Source organism: Scomber scombrus, chromosome 5 (assembly GCF_963691925.1).
Source record: "Scomber scombrus chromosome 5, fScoSco1.1, whole genome shotgun sequence".
NCBI lineage: Eukaryota > Metazoa > Chordata > Actinopteri > Scombriformes > Scombridae > Scomber > Scomber scombrus.
In genome coordinates, this window is record NC_084974.1 from 7416191 (window position 1) to 7432915 (window position 16725).

The window sequence follows — 16725 nt, forward strand, 5'->3', positions numbered from 1 at the left end:
TGCAGCTTTATACATCCTGTATGTCCAGATTAACAATTTCAGATGCTACACGTTCTGAAATGATCCAACCAACATCCTGTCTGACCTGGACGTCTGTTATATCTTAACAAAGTGTCACTTTCAAGATGATTCTGATATTAAATTATATATAATCAAACACATAAAGTAACTTAGTTAATACAAGACATATATATCATCATTTGTACAGAAACACAGTCAATACACAATCTGATATTGCTTTGTGTCGGTGTTGTACCTATGAAATCATAATTCATGTTATTCCAGGACCATCATTGCAACCGACCAATCACATTGTGATGTCACAGCTTTGAGACTCGGGGAAAAAGACGAAAACACAAAACTGCAGCTACTTGTAGTTTTGTATTGCATAGCATGCAGTGGCGAAAACAAGGAACTTTCTCTAATAATATGATAGGACATTTGAATCATTAATATATACCTTTTTGGATTCATGAAGCTCTAACATTGTTAGTCTCGCATGGCCAGTCTTTGGTAAGACCGAATCATCTATCTTTGAGTGGGCAACAGTGAGCGGGCAAAGAAACAAACATTTTTGGCTGGAGACACAATGTCACCATCCAAATAATGTTTGCTGAGCTACATCTCCTCCGACATTGATGCTGTGTATATACATACCTGCTGTTGCAAACCGATTTCATCCTGCAACTTTTAGAAGAAACCAATACCATATGGAAAGGGGATGTGTGACTTTTTAAGGTATAATCTATAACATAATTTGAAGAAAACATTTTACTCATAATATAAAATGATCATAACTACATATTATCAGAAATAGTGATAACATAAACTACAATACAAATATAAAAAATACATATATCAAAAATCTGGTGGGGCATGTACTCTCCCTACCTCGATTAGCCATGACGTTTCTCTCCTCATGCTTGTGAGTCTTTGTAAAAAACTAAACCACAAATAGCAATAAATGTTGAAAATATGACAAAAATGGAAATGACAAAAAGTGTAAGATTTCATTCTGAATGATTGGTTTGCCTACTGTTTATGTGTGTGTGTGTGTGTGTGTAGAATTAGGATTCGGCTTTCATTCATCGGATGTGTGGTTTGATGATGGGCAGTTTGGTTTCTTGATGCCTCTCTCTGTGGTCTGTGTTTTCAGCAACCTGCTCGGCCACAGGCCAAAGCGATGCAGCTGGGATAGTTTCTCCCTCTACATAGAAAAAAAATCCTCTGTGCTGACATCTATACAGCCGAGTGTTAAAGGAACAGTGTGACATTTTGAGGAATATAGTTATTTGCTTTCATGCAGGGAATTAGATTAAAAAAGACTTGAAATGGGGAAACAGCTAGCCTGGCTCTGTACAAAAAACGTACTTAAACGAACATGATATAACATGTTAATTAGTGAGCTTCAGAGGTTCTGGCAGGCGCAATTTGTTACCTTTTCACAGAGCGGGAGTGTTGTCAATCTTCTTATCTAACTCTTGGCAAGAAAGCAAATGTGTGCAAGTGTATTTACAGCTACATGTCAAACTATTCCTGTAAGTCTCTGCTATGCTCCCACATTGACCAGCTGATGCTTTGAAGCTTTCTATTTACATTTTAACAGGCTACTGCAGTATCAGGGTCTCCCTTGTTGAATTAAGAATAGGTTTATTTTATGTCCCTGCATTTTAGATTTACCCTTGTATTACCTTCTTTGGATTGATATGCAATTATTTAGAACCATAGCTTTATTGTGAACAACATACACATGTCCTCCGATGACCTAATAACCTGAAATTCACATGGCGCATTACTGCTTTTGCCCCTCTCTGTGGGGCCGAATGAAATAATTATAATGATAATAACTTTTTAAAACAACGTTATAAAGTGCTTTCCATAAAATGTAAAGTAAAACATAGAAAGAGATTATAGATTATACGTTAAGACAAAAAAAGGAATACATTTAGTAAACAACTATAAGAGGTGAAATACTGGTTTGGGACTAAAGTAACAGATAAATCGACACAAAACAAGTATTTAATATTTCTTGCATATAATACTCATTGATGCTTCAGTTAGTCCTCCAAACATATAACCATGCTACACTCAAATCAATTTGTCATGTTAAATGTCACAATACTATGAAATTGGTCCTCAGCAAATAATCACCATTTTCTCTTATGAGTAACTTTGGGTTGGAATTTAAGATGTTTAAACCATCAGAAGTCCTTACCCCTCATGTGTACTCCATCTCCAAATCATGCATGGTCATTCTTTTTCCTTTTTGTCAATAATAGCAAGGACAGTTGAAACAAACCGACCAACAACTTCACCTGAGATAGGTTGTGTCTTTTAGCAAAGGTCCTGGTTGGGCACACTAGGCTGAGGCTGACTCTTTCTGCGCCTACCTTGTGCTCTCCTGGGAGGAACTTGAGCATTGATGCAAATTCATCGAGTCCATCTGCTCAATCCAAGTCAGACCAGCAGACACACAGTGCACAATTACTTGGTCCAAACTATGTGATGAATATGACCATCCTCCAAAGCTCCTACCATCCTACCATCACTCAGATGTGTGGTAGACCTTGCCCTTGTGTATTTCCCAAGATGGTGCCCATCTTTGGCTATACACAGCGTGAGTGGGTGTGCAGTGGCTTTTGGGTTGTGCTGCACTGTTGAGGGCTGGGAGTGGGATAGGGGAGTGCGTCTTATTGAGGATCTCCCTCCCTCAGGCCAGGTGGTCGGCCATTGCTCCTGTCTGAGAGGGACAGAGTAATGGCCAGCTTCCTCAACTGCTGTTATACTGGTGCCGCTCAGGTAGACCTGGCGGGACCTCTGGACCACCTCACACACCAGAAGACTGAGCTGACTGCACCAGAGATAACTGAGGGGCAGACGCTCAAGTGGGTCACTGGCACCTCTGGTTGGGCCTGTCCTCCATCAAGAAACGTCAACAGTGCCTGCTGATGAAAGCTTCGCTTTCCACTGAATTGCTCATCCCGACTATGACTGACCAGCAGGGGCGAGGTCCAGCGACAAGTCCACTGCCAGCACGAGCTACCCCAGGCCTGCCCAGCCATTATTGCCTCCCCATCATAAACTTGACCCACTCATTCCATGGCTCTAAAGAACCCTTGCACTACACACTCTGACACACAGGTTGCTTTAGACATTAGCCAAACACATAGTCGCACAGATCTGGCAATGGTTTGGACGAGAACACCTAGTGCCCTCTCTGGTTCTGCTTGAGGGCAACACCTCCCCACTACCCTTGTCATTGAATTAAGACATGTAATTGATTGTATATTTGATATTGTTAGTTAGCCCTGTAACCTGGTGCACATGCAGTTCCTCACATACCACGAGCCTCAATAAAGCCTGACATGCTCTAACATTAACTGTCACAATTATCTAAGCTTACCTCATAAGGACTCAGCCCATAGTAAATACCTTCAGCCTTTAGCAGATAATCTCTAAGCCCACTCTCTTGATCCTCAGAGAACGGCCTATTGTGAGCCCCGTAACCCGGAGCACATGCAGCACTGTCCTCATTTTTCCTCTTTACATATCTGTATACGGTGGTGGTGCATACTTCATGAGCCTTAGCAGCACCTCTTACAGACTGTCAGATAAAACAGTCTGACATGCTCCAGCATACATATCTGGACTGGCTGAACCTTTGTTAGTCTTCTTCACCCTACTCCTGGGGATTTCATGCATAAACATAAGGAGTAAAGAAATACATCTTGAATACAGTAATAGTGTGACAAAAGCATGTTACTGTACATTCGTCCTTCCCTGTCCCCGTCAACGTTATCCTGGCTGGCACTAAAGATAGGCTAGCGTGATAAATTAAACCTTCACTGATACTTACCCTACGGATAGGTCTAACAGATGATATGCAATCTTCAACAAATAAATATTACCATGAAACCAGAAACACTTTCCTCCAGTTTCACTTACCAAATAAAAAATCAGTTTTTTTACTGGAACTCTGGCAAAACTAATCAGATTGGGCTGATGTTTGGCTGCAGGCTCATGTGGACCTTCGTGTTTCTGATTTTCGTGTAGTAAGACAAAATGTCTGTGTTGCAACGGTCCCCATGAAACCTTCAGCCCTCCACTATTTTACTTGCAAAATGCAAAATGAATAGCTGATTAGATAGCGTTTGAGGGAATGTTTGCTGATCACGTTCTTTGTCAATACAATGTTAAATTGAATCAAATCTGATGGAAAAAGATTATTCATTTTCAAATCAATGTTGTTTGCTTTTTCTCTAACGGTTATTTGCAGCTCATTTAGAGGTTTCATAGCACAGAAAAATGTGCCTGCATCCCTCTCTTAAAAGACGGAGAGCTCAGAGATGAGTTATTTGTGAGCCACATCGTAGAGGAATGAGCTTTTCACAGGTCACCCTGCTCTGTCACACACTCTACCTTCTTCACTCTTTGTCCATCATCTGTCTGACTTTTTGTCCATCCCTTCCCTCTTTGTCTATTTGTATTTCTGCCTCTACTTCTGTCGCCTCCTCCTTCTCACTGTCTGTATCTCTCCCTCTGTACCGCTGCTGCCTATCTCATTCCCTCTTTCCTTCTTTATTTATTCAGGCGTCTTCCCCTCTGAGTATCTCCCTCTCAGCCTCCACTTCTAGTCCTTCAGCTCCTCTCTTGTACAAGCCTCCAAACATGCAAACAGTCATGCAGCTGCCCTACCACAATATGAGATTGGGAGCACCCAAATTGAAAGAAGCCATTTTCTACAGCTGTCAACTTATTATCGCGTGGGGACCAACTTATTCCAATACCTCTAAAGGCAGCGGTGGAGAGAGGGATGGAGGTGATGGAGGGATGGAGAAGAGTGGAATTGAAGTGAGAGGGTGGTGAGGGAGGAGGTGGATGGGGAGCTCAGTGGTGAGCTGTTTTACATTTTGAATGTTTTCTTTTTTTTCCACTCAATCTCTCTCTCTCTCTGTCTGGTTTTTCGGGTTGGTCACTGGTGTAGCCTTGAAGTCCAAGTCTTTTATTCACATTGGTTCCACTTAATATTTTAAAAAAGCAGCATGTAAGAGTTTCTGGACTTCTGCTTTTTTCAACGCATGTGGGTGTTTCAGCACCTCTCAGTGTGTGTATGTGTTTATTCTCCCTCCTCATGACTATTTTATATGCAAAGAGTAGATATTTGTGATGATTTTAATGGCTGCCTCTCAGACAACTAGCCTTCTGGTGGTACAAACTCAGGCATTTAGGTGTTGTTTTTATATTTTTTATAGCACCTTATGATTAGTTAGCAGGTTAGGGGTTCAGTGTCTGACTGGCACAGTGGTTCTAACCTGCTATTTTTTGGACAAGCCTCTATCCCACTGCATTCGTCACACACAGCACTAAAATGAAGTGAAACAAGGTGAGGAAAAGTTACGCTGACGCACCTTCAATGCAACCATAAAATACTCTAACAGCCAATTGCAGGTGCTGAGCTGTGAAGGAGCATACAATATTCTCTTCAACGGTGAAACGAGCAGCTCAGTCTCAACATCACATTAATGGACATGGGTGCAGCATGCCCCACATATTGTTGCCACCATCACATCCTTTAAATGTCACACGTCCAGCGATGGCCCGCAAGGTTGCAGAACTGGTTTAGGAGGTTTTGAAGATGCCAGACACAAGCTGTCAGACCTCCCCAGTATCTCCTGCGTCTGATGTTGGATTTGAATTTGTACTCGTTTCCAACCAGGACACATACTTGATGTTTGCATAATAGTGCCTTTTTTCTCATCATCTTCGTTCACGTGGGGGAAAAAAACCCTGTTTCAATCCAGTTTTTAAAGACATGAAAATACTTTTCTTTTTGTTTGAGTGTCTAGTAAAAATTCAAATCTGTTCAAACCTAATTTCATTTTTATTCCCATCAAAGATTAATATGAGCTATTTTTTTCTTTCTTTTATAGTGTGCTTTGGTTTAATTAATCTAATTAGCACATGTCTCAAAAACTATTTAACACATTTCAGCAAAATGTTGGCTGTAGGCTGAGAAGTAAATAAAGCATTTACATTTTTGCTTACAACCCTGAAACGTTCCTTTTTTTTGGATTCTTTGGATCGAGATGAATCGTTCAGTACATGCAATGCTTTAAGAATTAGTTTGCCATTTAGAATTTTTTGCCAAACTTTCTTTTTAAAAAACAAATGTAATCCGTCCTCTACTAAACTTGGTGTGTAATGGATTAAAAAAAAAGTTTTAAAATGTGTTTTTTGATATGCCATGCATTATTACATTATTGGGAGTTATTACATTATCGGGAATTATTACATTATCAGGTTCTACAGACCCTACAGACCCTACTGGTCTAAACCAGTTCTGTGCAACACTAAACATATTTCATCAATTGTACTCTCACAAAAACGTTAAACACAATGCGTCCTATTTCTTAGCACGGCTGTCATGATTTATTCACGTGTATTCGTTTAATGAAAAATCAATAACACAAGTGGGGTTACACTTGCCGCACACAACCACCAAAGTGATCCTACAATGAATTATTCAAAAAGAAGCATTTTTAGCACAGGTCTTTCTTTTAGTTTGTAATGTCTAAAATCGTACTTTCTTATAAATTGTGTTGGTGTGTAGTCTTTGTGTGTCTGTCAGCTGTTCTGTAATACATTATATATCTTCTCTTCAGAAAGCAGTAGAATTGCTACATTCGCAATGTGTGAAATACCACAAATATGTAATGATATCACCTCCAAGTTATATTGTAACATATATGTAATATATTACACCAACAACAACTAGATTGCTGATCATGGATGTTAGTGGGAGTTTGCCTTCGTCTGCACCAACTTTGGTTTGTAGCTGCCTGAACTTGAACTCATTCCAGCATCTCTCTGTTGGATTTACTGTAGCCTTTCCACCTTTTTTTATTTCTGTCTCTGTGATTATCTCAGAAGAAGAGTCTGATATTGTCTTTACTAGATACAGTAACACGGGCTGCAGACATAGGCCTGCAGCAAGTAAAATGTGACACACCTAAAACTGTTCAATGTTCTCTATATCAACCAAATTGCCTCTACATACAAATTTTGACAGCTGTGTTCAGAACATGTGGTGCTAGATATGTTTCAAACAGAAGGTGAGTGTGTGTGGTTTGATGGCTGCAGGCCATTATGGTTACTGTAGTAATAATTGATTGTTATAAGAGTGCCTAAACATTTCAGAATGGGTGTTTACTGTTTTGAAAGGCCAGTGTTACATAGGGGTGGAGCAGGTGAAACCAAGTGCTGACATTCAGAGGCGAGGAGACTAGGACACGGTTGGAAACAGATTTCATTATAAGGATGGAGGAAATGGGAAGCTGGCCCCGGGAAATTTGGGCAGGTAGCTGGGAACCTGGGGCTCAGGATGGTAGCTGGGAATGTGGGGCTCAGGCGTGGGCTGAAAGCTGGGAACCTGGAACTGAGACTTGGACTGGAAGCTGGAAGCCTGGGGCTCAGGCTTGGTCTGGTAGCTGGGAACCAGGAGTGGAGGCAGACTAGGGCAAAGGGAGCAGGTCTGGAGTAGAATCCATGGAAGATGTGTCGAGTGGGCGTCCAGGGCAGGGAAGGGAGGCAGGGCTGATGAGACAAAGGACAGGAGACGGAGACCAGAGACAGGGATGGGAACAGGAGATTGGACTATGGGGAAAAAGAGACAGAGAAGGGAGTCAGAGCAGACAGGACTGCAGGGAATAGAAGACAGGGTTAGACTAGGAAAACAGGCAACAACAAGATAATGGGATAAATGCAGAAGAAATGGCTTGAAGCATAGACTGACTGAGCAGAGGCTATGATCTGGCAGTGCGAATCTGGCAGGGCTGAGTATAAGTAGAGGTCCTGATTATGTTGGGGGTTGCAGCTGGTGGGGCTCTGCTCTGACTCCACTCACACAATCTCACACACAGGGAGACAACCACTGGGAAAGTGGCAACAGGTAGTGAAACACAGGAATCGTGACAGAGAATATGTAATTTTGTGAAATGTGTGTGTAGTTTGGGGAATTGTGCACGCAGTTCCAGCATAAAAAATGTAGTTTGTGGTTAGACCCACGAGTTCTTGTGCTGCCTCTTTGTGCAGTTGCAATCAAATTTTGATGACAGAACCACAGCATCGTCTCTGGGTGTTGCTGCAAAAGGCTGCATCGACCAATTCTAACAAATCTACCAGCACCTGCACTGCACTGTTTTATGTGTGTGTGCGTGTGTGTGTGTGTAGCTCTAGTTTTGTGTGTACTGTATCTACTGTCTATAGAGCAGAGTGACCTTGATGTCTGCACTCAGCAGGAAGACACAAGAGAGGAGTGATTAACAGGAGAGACACAAAGAGAAGAGAGAGGATTGCAATGAAAGATGAACATGAAAAAAAAGAAATGCGCGAAGAAATGGATAGAGTGTAAAAGTAAAAAAAAACACACCCAACAACAAGGTAGGAAAGAAGTGAAAGTGAGTGAGGAGTGAAGGAAAGCCAAGGGAATGGTTGAGCGGAGAGAGGAAGTAGGGTGGGGTGGAGGAGTGACTCACCACACATCCATTGGTGTTTTTTTTTCTCCTTCTACTTCTTTTCTTCTTCTACCTACAGGCAATCTGGAGGCGCAGTCATCAAGAACAGGTAAGAGCGAGTATGAGAGATTGAGGGGAGACGAGGGAGGGTGGGAGGAACAAAGAGAAGAATATTACACTGAATGTTAATTAAACTCACACTTGTACAGGTGAGAAAATACAGTGCATACATTGTCCTCACGGTGAAAAATGTGTTACAGACTCTTTCACTGTGCTGCGTGCATGTGTGTGTGTGTGTGTGTGTGTGTAGTTGCCAGCTCATCTGCTGTGACCCAGGTTAATGGGACTGTGCATCATCTACACACACACACACACGCACGCGCGCGCACACACACACACACACGCACGCGCGCACACACACACACACACACACACACACGCATACCATGACTGTACGCTCACTGCCCCTTTTGACTTACACACATGCACTTACACTCGGAAGTGTGCACAGTTTGAAGCTTGAGTGCACACACGCACGCACACACGCACACACACATACAAAAACCTGCCCTACACCTGTCCATGAAAATCCATTTGAAGCCCTTCCTCTTTCTACTAACACACACACACACACACACACACACACACACACACACACACACACACACACACACACACACATACACACACACATATTTTCCCTCCTTTTTTGCTGCTGATGGTTGACTTTCTGTATTCCCTCCTTGTCCCTCACCTGTGACTCACACACACACTTCTTCCCTCCTCCCTTTTATCTCTTAGTCTTGGTGAGGAATTCTACAAGGAGGCCATTGAACACTGTCGCAGCTACAATGCCCGTCTGTGTGCCGAGCGCTCCATGCGTCTCCCCTTCCTGGACTCCCAGACCGGTGTGGCTCAGAGCAACTGTTACATCTGGATGGAGAAGAACCACCGTGGGCCAGGTGTGTGTGTCTGTGTGTAAGGTGTGTGTTTGATACCTGGGCATGATAAAGTGGTGGGTTTGCTGGCTAAAGCTCAAGGAGCGCTCCTCCTCGTTGGTGTGTGTGGTTTTTGCCAGCTGTTGTGCCACACAAATGATTCTCTCCAGTCACTTTGTCCCGCGGCTTCCTTCCTTCCTCTGCACTGCATGGCTCTGTCTCCCTTTCCTTCCTCTCTCCTCTTCTTCATTTCCTCATTCTCTTCTCCAGACCTCCTCCTATCTTTCTCAACTTTAAAAAAAAACTTTCCCCAAAGGGTGTTTCCTCATCGCTTTCTCTTTCTCTGTAACATCAGTGTGTTTTGGCAGTGAATCAGACACCCCTGTAGGCAGTGATACGCCGCTGGCACCAACTATTCCGCAGAGACTGCACTTATGTGTGTTTGTGCGTGTGTATGTGTGTATGTGTATGTGTGTGCATGACTGTGTTAATGATCTGAGTTTGTAGGATGTGTCTGGGTTCTGCCAGTATAATATTTTTGTTTGTTTGTCACTTTTAGTTGGATTTGAGTAGAACAGAACTGATATGAAGTGAACATTTAAATGATTTGTGTGTTTTTTAAAGATTTGAGATGAATTTCTATTCAGTTTTTTTTCTTTTTTATTAATTAATTTCAGTTATTTTTAATGGTTAACTGTTAATCAGGAACAACATCATTATACATTATTCCAAAACCAACAAAAATCCCATTAATAATGATAAATTACTTGCTTTGGAAACATGTTCAGTAACACAATAGCATCCAGTCATTTCTGTCTTTTAAAATGTAAAAAAAAAGACAGTAGGCATACTTTCAAATCTTCTAGCACATCAAACTTCATCTATTTATTTGTCTAATCATAGATTTTTTTACTCATTAATAAATAAATCATGGTAATGTGTCCTACAACTGAGCTGTGTTTCCCTCTGTGTTTCAGGTCATGCTCCAGGTCAGTTGTACACATATCCCGCTCGCTGCTGGCGCAAGAAGAGACGGCTAAACATCCTGGAGGACCCGCGGCTTGTACCGATTGAGTTTAAGATCGGTAAGGAGGAGGAGGAGAAAATGAGATGGTCGCAACATCTACAAAACTTAACTTTTTAACTGTCCTTCTGCAGTCTAGAGCTCAGAAAATACTGTCTTGTATTTGTATCATAATCACAAATGGTAAAACTCACTATATGTGCACTACATACTTATCTCATTTAATGACATTCATTCAGACAACTGAAAGAAAATATTTGTCCACAAGCAGCACACTCAATTGCAGATGATTTCTTCGTCCTCGTACTCTGCAGAGGCTGACGTCCTGTTTTGCCTCAATGAACCAGCCACATTTTGCTTTGCTCAGGGTGCTGTCAGCTCCGCTGTGCATGTCAGCATGAATGTGAGATCTCTGCTGTTTTCTGATTGCGATTCTCTCGTTCTCCAGACTACGAGGCCTCTCTAAAGAAGGAAGGGGGTATCCCAGACGGTCCTGTGTTGGAATCGCTGCTTGCCGGGGAAACCCTGGACAAGAAGGTAGAAACCAAGGAAGAAGAGCCAATGAGCGAGTGTCAGGTGAGACTCTCGTCTCTTTCTTCCATCTCTCATTTACTCTCTCTTTGTGTCTTTTCCTCAGTTCTTTGTTTTTCTGTATGTCTTGTTTTTGTTTTCTTTTTATGTCAGGCTCTTTTTTATCTATGTGTTTGTGTTTCTTTGTCTGCCTTTGTCTTTCTTGGAGTGTGTGTTTTGGCGGTGATGCAGGGTCCCGTCGCTTTGACAACTCCCTCCTGGCACATCGTGTGTGTGTTTGTGTGTGTGTGTGTGTGTGTGTGTGTATGTGCTGGAGATTGTGTGTGTGAGTGCAGTGCAGCCAGTGTTTTTGGACCAACATTAGGCATGTTAAAATTAGAGGAAGGTCTATCTACTGCACCTCTTTGTTCTTTGTCATCCTTCATACAGTGTGTTACACTCAGTAACTTCTGAGCCAACTCTTAATGCCCATACAGTTGAATATTTCACCAATTAGAGGCTGTTGCTGTCAGAGATGGACAGCTAATCAATCAGCAGTTTAGTGAATGGCCTCAGACAGGCCCTTTAAGAGTTTAAAAGTGTTCAGGGCCTCTAATCCAGGGCTTCCTCTGACTCAAGCCCAGCTTGAAGCTCACCCAGGCGGGCATAGATTCTCACTCTTTTGTGTCATTGTGCCACTCTTCCCTTACTGCTATATTTTTATTATAGATGTAAGTATCTACTTTTGGCATTAACTGCAATCAGATTTATGTTTTTTTTAAACAAAGCTAGCATTTCCTACACTAAGAGCAAACATATGCTAAAGGTTTCCTTTGCTGAAGTTCACTGATGAAGGATTTCCTATAAATCAATTTCTTTATTTTAATAACATGATGACATGTTTGGCTATAATTTGTGCTAATGGAGTACACAGACACCTACAAAAGCAGCAGGAAGAAGTACAATTTCATGACCCCCTATGGGTCCATGCAGGTCTAAAGCAGACAGAGGCTGAGATAATTGAAAGAAAGGAAACCAACCTGTCTGACAGTCCATTTGTCTCTCACTCTATACCTCCCCCTTAGAAGTTGCTGGTGGGGGATTTCCCTCATGAGTTGGATGTGGACGAGATGGAGGAAGATGTCCCGAAGCGCAAGAACCGTACCAAAGCACGGGTAAGACAAGGATGATATTTCATCATCCATTTCCTCTTTCATTTCTTTTCCCTGGTAATTTTATACTGAACTAACAAGCCAGGAAACATATTGTTCAGATGTCAGTGTAGAAAAGTGAAGCTGGGGAAGCTGAAAAAAATGATACAGATGAAGCAGATGTGAAAGTTCAGGATCCTACCCATCAGACACAGAACACAAACAGTTATCATTTCAGCCCATAAAATATTCTCATCTCAAAGATTTAAAGGGAGTCATCTGCTAAAGAGTTATTACTTGAAAGTCTACACTTAATAATTGAAAAATCTCCTTATCATCTACAGAAATCAGGTCTGAGGTTACTATAGATATGAGTTATTGTATTTCATATAGTATGACTGACTTAGTGTGGAATCATTTTGTGGTTTGTCTGTGCTCCAGACTCTAATGAAATATCATCTGACAGACAAACAGTTAACATGGAAAAAATGCAAACAGATCCAGAGTTGAAATCAAGCTGGGACGACCTTTATTTTTTTTTTTTACAGCCTTGATTAGATCAGATGTTTTTTCCTCTTTTTTGGGGGCATCCTATGGGAAGATAATCAAGTGTTAACAATATATTTTAAAAATCAACACACACAAGCACACAGGCACACACGCACACACACGTGCTGACACACTCGCACGGCAACACCAGGGTTGCTAATTGGAGCTGTTGCTCCCCTGCTAGGTGTCATCAGCCCCCTCCTGCTGGAAGTGAAGCTTTTACACTGAGAACAGATGATTAGAATGCAAACGTGTGTGTGTGTAGACGCTTGAGGCGAGGAGTGTGTTGTTACACTCTTTTTATTGTGTATGCACGTGCACAGACTTGCAAAGACTTATCTGACAAGAGTGGGAGATCAAACTTTTCCTGTGTATCTTACATGTGTGATTTTGCATGTGGCTGGCGTGCTGCAGTCTGAGTTCTCAAAAGTATTTGTCGATGTGTGTGCGCGTGTGTGTGTGTGTTCCACAGGCCTACGGTGTCGGAGGCATGAGGAAGCGACAAGAGCCATCCGCCATCGAAGACAGAGACAAGCCTTACGTCTGTGACAGTGAGCGTCGACACATTGTTTCTTAATTCCTGTTCCTCCATTACACTTTTATTATACTCTTATACTCTCCCTGTTTATGTGTGTGTGTGTGTGTGTGTGTGTGTGTGTGTGTGTGTGTGTGTGTGTGTGTGTGTGTGTGTGTGTGTGTGTGTGTGTTCCAGTCTGTGGAAAGCGCTATAAGAACCGCCCAGGGCTGAGTTACCATTACACTCACACACACCTGGCAGATGAAGAGGGTGAAGAAGACTCAGAGCGACACACGCTACCCTTCCAGCGCAAGAACAACCACAAGCGTGAGTCTGCTGCCTGACTATTAAACTGATTCACACTTTCTTACTTTTTTGTCCATCATCATCATCATCATCTTCCACGTGGAGTGTTTCACAGTTACAGGACTGACATATGGTTTAGGTTAAGCAGTTTCATAGCCATGCCAACAATCCTTAATAATCAGAATATTATCAAGTACTATTGATCGTCCTGGAGTTTTTCTCTTGCAGCATTATAGATAGCTACAGTGTCGACTGCTGACCGAGCCAAATCCAAAGTGTGCACTTGTGTGGATGAAGGATAAGATTTCTCCCAGCGGTGCTCTGGGTTTAGCTGATTTCTTCAGCTCTCTCTGAGTACCTTTTCAGAGTGATGCAGTGATGCAGGTTAAAACTAGGGTTGCAGCTGATCAAAATAGGTCAGTCATCCAATCATCCATAATCAATCCAATCAATCAATCCATAGTCATCCGACCTGGCCTCTCCCAACTCCTGAACTGGGCACACTGGCTTTGGTGAACTGACGCTGCAGTTATGAATGGGAATTTGACTTGATGCAATTGATGTCTAAGTAACATTTAAAACAATAATTAACAATAATAATCAACAATCTACCTCTGGCTCTACATTTTCTGTAGAGCCAGAAAATGGAAGCTCAATTAGTTATTGACACAAGTGTACTTCTATTGTTTGAAGCTACTAGAGATTAATCTGTGTAAGCACTCTCGTATGAATGGGGACAAATAAAGGTTAGTCAGTTTTTGATCTGATGTAATGCTGCATTTTCACACTCCCTCTTGTTGTTTGATGTGTCCGTAGCCAGAATATATGACTCTGATTCTCTTGATGGTTGTATATGGCAACATTTGCATGGTTGTTCCAAGGCTAATTTGGTTCGCAGGTAATCCTACCTTGTTTTTTTTGTAGCATTTAATGTTTCACTGTAGTCACCTCTTGTGTTAAAGGTCAGACAGTGAGTTTGAACACAGAATCCGCTGCCCCCAGGTGATGAATTGTGATAATAGTGTACAAAAAGGGATTGACGTAACTATTTACATAAGTGGCGAGTCACATTTCAGTTAAATATTCAGCGTTGATCTTATTTTGAGAGTGCAAAGGTAAACTCAGTTAGTCAGCACCTATCAGAGTTGATGTAACACTCCACATACTGTCAACAGCTGCTGTAAAAACACCACAGCTCATAGAGAGGACAAACACCTCTTCAATCAAAACTCAGCAACACCAGTCATACACACTTCAACACATTTTGTACTCATATTTTAGCTTCTTCTGTATGTACATTTTAAATGACAGCACACAGTATGGCTGCAGCTGTTAATGGCTTTAATGAGTATCCATTAATGTGCTGGTTCAAAATACAATGAGGTAGTTATAATAAAGGCACACGGCATCACTGTCTAATGCTTCCAGCACGTCTTTCCAGACCGTGTAGACATGTATGTAGATCCAGAACAGCAGGGAGCCAGATGTTTCTGTCATGAAATGACATATTGTAGACAGTCAAATGGCAAGTATTTCCACTAACTCACTCAAGATTTGGATGGATGCTTTATGTCACAACAATAGAGAATATACCATTCAGTATAGTATTTGCATGAAGGCAGCAAGCCAGTATCCAATGAATTATGTCCATATCTGATTCTGTACCTCATGATTTTATGTCAAGTGTAGTGCATTGTGAACTAGAGAGATGGAATGCTGGTTAATGTAAGGTTTTTCAGGTTTGAAGGCCCACATGGTGCATAAGAGTGTCATCGCCCTGTGAAGGAATAGTATATTTTATAGACTTTATAGATCCCATCCAGATGTTTTAAGATATATAAAAATACTCTGCTTTGAATAATAATTTGTGTGTAATATAGTTTTTCCACAAAGAAGGTTCAGCTACCTCATTCAAGTCCTTAAAATGACATTTATTTTTCTTTTCAAAAGTTTAACTGCTGGACACAATACACCTCCTTCACCAAAAAAACCTTCCTAGTGACTGTGCTCTGAGGCTTCAAGTTTACACATCACACTTGTATAAGTTATTTATTGGACCACGATTGGCTCCAAATTAGTTGTGATGTCACAAATCTGGGTCATAGGCCCACCCGTTAGACTCAGATTTAAGGTCAGTGAAGAAAAACCTCACACTTTTCAGCTGATGAATGAAACAAAACAGCATGTACAAACCAGGTTGTGGCACCGAATGGAGCAATTTAATGGAATGTGTTCATTATATTGGTAACTACTTACACCTGTGTTTGACAAGTCATGATGCCCTTCATGAAAATTGTCTCTTGCACATCTGGCTCGTGTCCATTTACTCATATTGAATATTTTCTCCTGCCACTTTACCTGTTGGAATTTTGGCCTCTATTCAATAAGATGAACTACTGGAAGTAAGTTTGAGAGTCATTGAGTATTGGCAGACTTCCTGAGGCTGTAAAGGGGCCTGTTGGAAAACCTAGGGGGACTTAGATTTGTACAGGCAATTAAACAGTAGCGCAAGATTGTCCAAAGATCACCAGTGCAGTAAAAAGCATTAAATGGTAGCATATGCGTGGCACCACTATGGATTGTAGGAAAACCCGAGACTGCAGTTAGTGCAGGACTACAAAGGTTCTGCTAAAAGTAACACTGGTGGTGAAAGAGAGCAATAAATGCCAACAATGGGTAAAGCAAATATTTAAGTTTCTATGATTATGTCATGAATCAGACCTCAAACTCAGCTACAGCATCCACACTAACCACAGTGCTCACTGTCTTTGTTTCTTTGTGGCTATTTATTCTTACCCTCAAGGCCAGTTTTTTTTTTATCAGCATGTGGTTTGTGCTTCTGGTTTGTCTTCTACTGTCTGTGTGTTTTGTTTGCTTTTGAACACTTCTTTTAAGGACAACAGAATGAATTTATCCTGCAGGAGATTGCGTTTTGGACAGTAATCGTCAGTAAAATGGATACAGTTGTTCACACTCAAAACATCAAGACAAATGGCTGTGGACATTTGAAAAGGGAGCGTAGACGATTCATCCTTGTCTTTTGTTCCTCCCAGTCTTAAAACAGGCAATTTTCTCAGAATAGAACACTGATAAACACACAAAAACACACATATCCACATTATCCGTGTACACGGTACTGCAACAATGTCCGCACTGAAACTATGCTGCCTCTCAGTTAATTGGGAGTGGGATTTTAAATTGGCCTGTCTGACAGAAC

The 16725-nt window shown here is 41.5% G+C and overlaps 1 protein-coding gene across 2 annotated transcripts in view; it reads left to right on the forward strand.

Annotated features, from left to right (window-relative positions):
* dpf1 (double PHD fingers 1) overlaps positions 1–16725 on the forward strand; it is a 49435-nt gene that overhangs the window by 11320 nt on the left and 21390 nt on the right. The window contains exons 4-10 of one of the 2 annotated variants that reach the window (XM_062419778.1): positions 8593–8622; positions 9315–9475; positions 10429–10536; positions 10924–11051; positions 12071–12160; positions 13158–13236; positions 13398–13529. In XM_062419778.1, the coding sequence (XP_062275762.1) occupies positions 8593–8622; positions 9315–9475; positions 10429–10536; positions 10924–11051; positions 12071–12160; positions 13158–13236; positions 13398–13529 (728 nt within the window). The remainder of the gene's footprint in view (positions 1–8592; positions 8623–9314; positions 9476–10428; positions 10537–10923; positions 11052–12070; positions 12161–13157; positions 13237–13397; positions 13530–16725) is intronic. The other variant, XM_062419779.1, reaches the window with a different exon arrangement.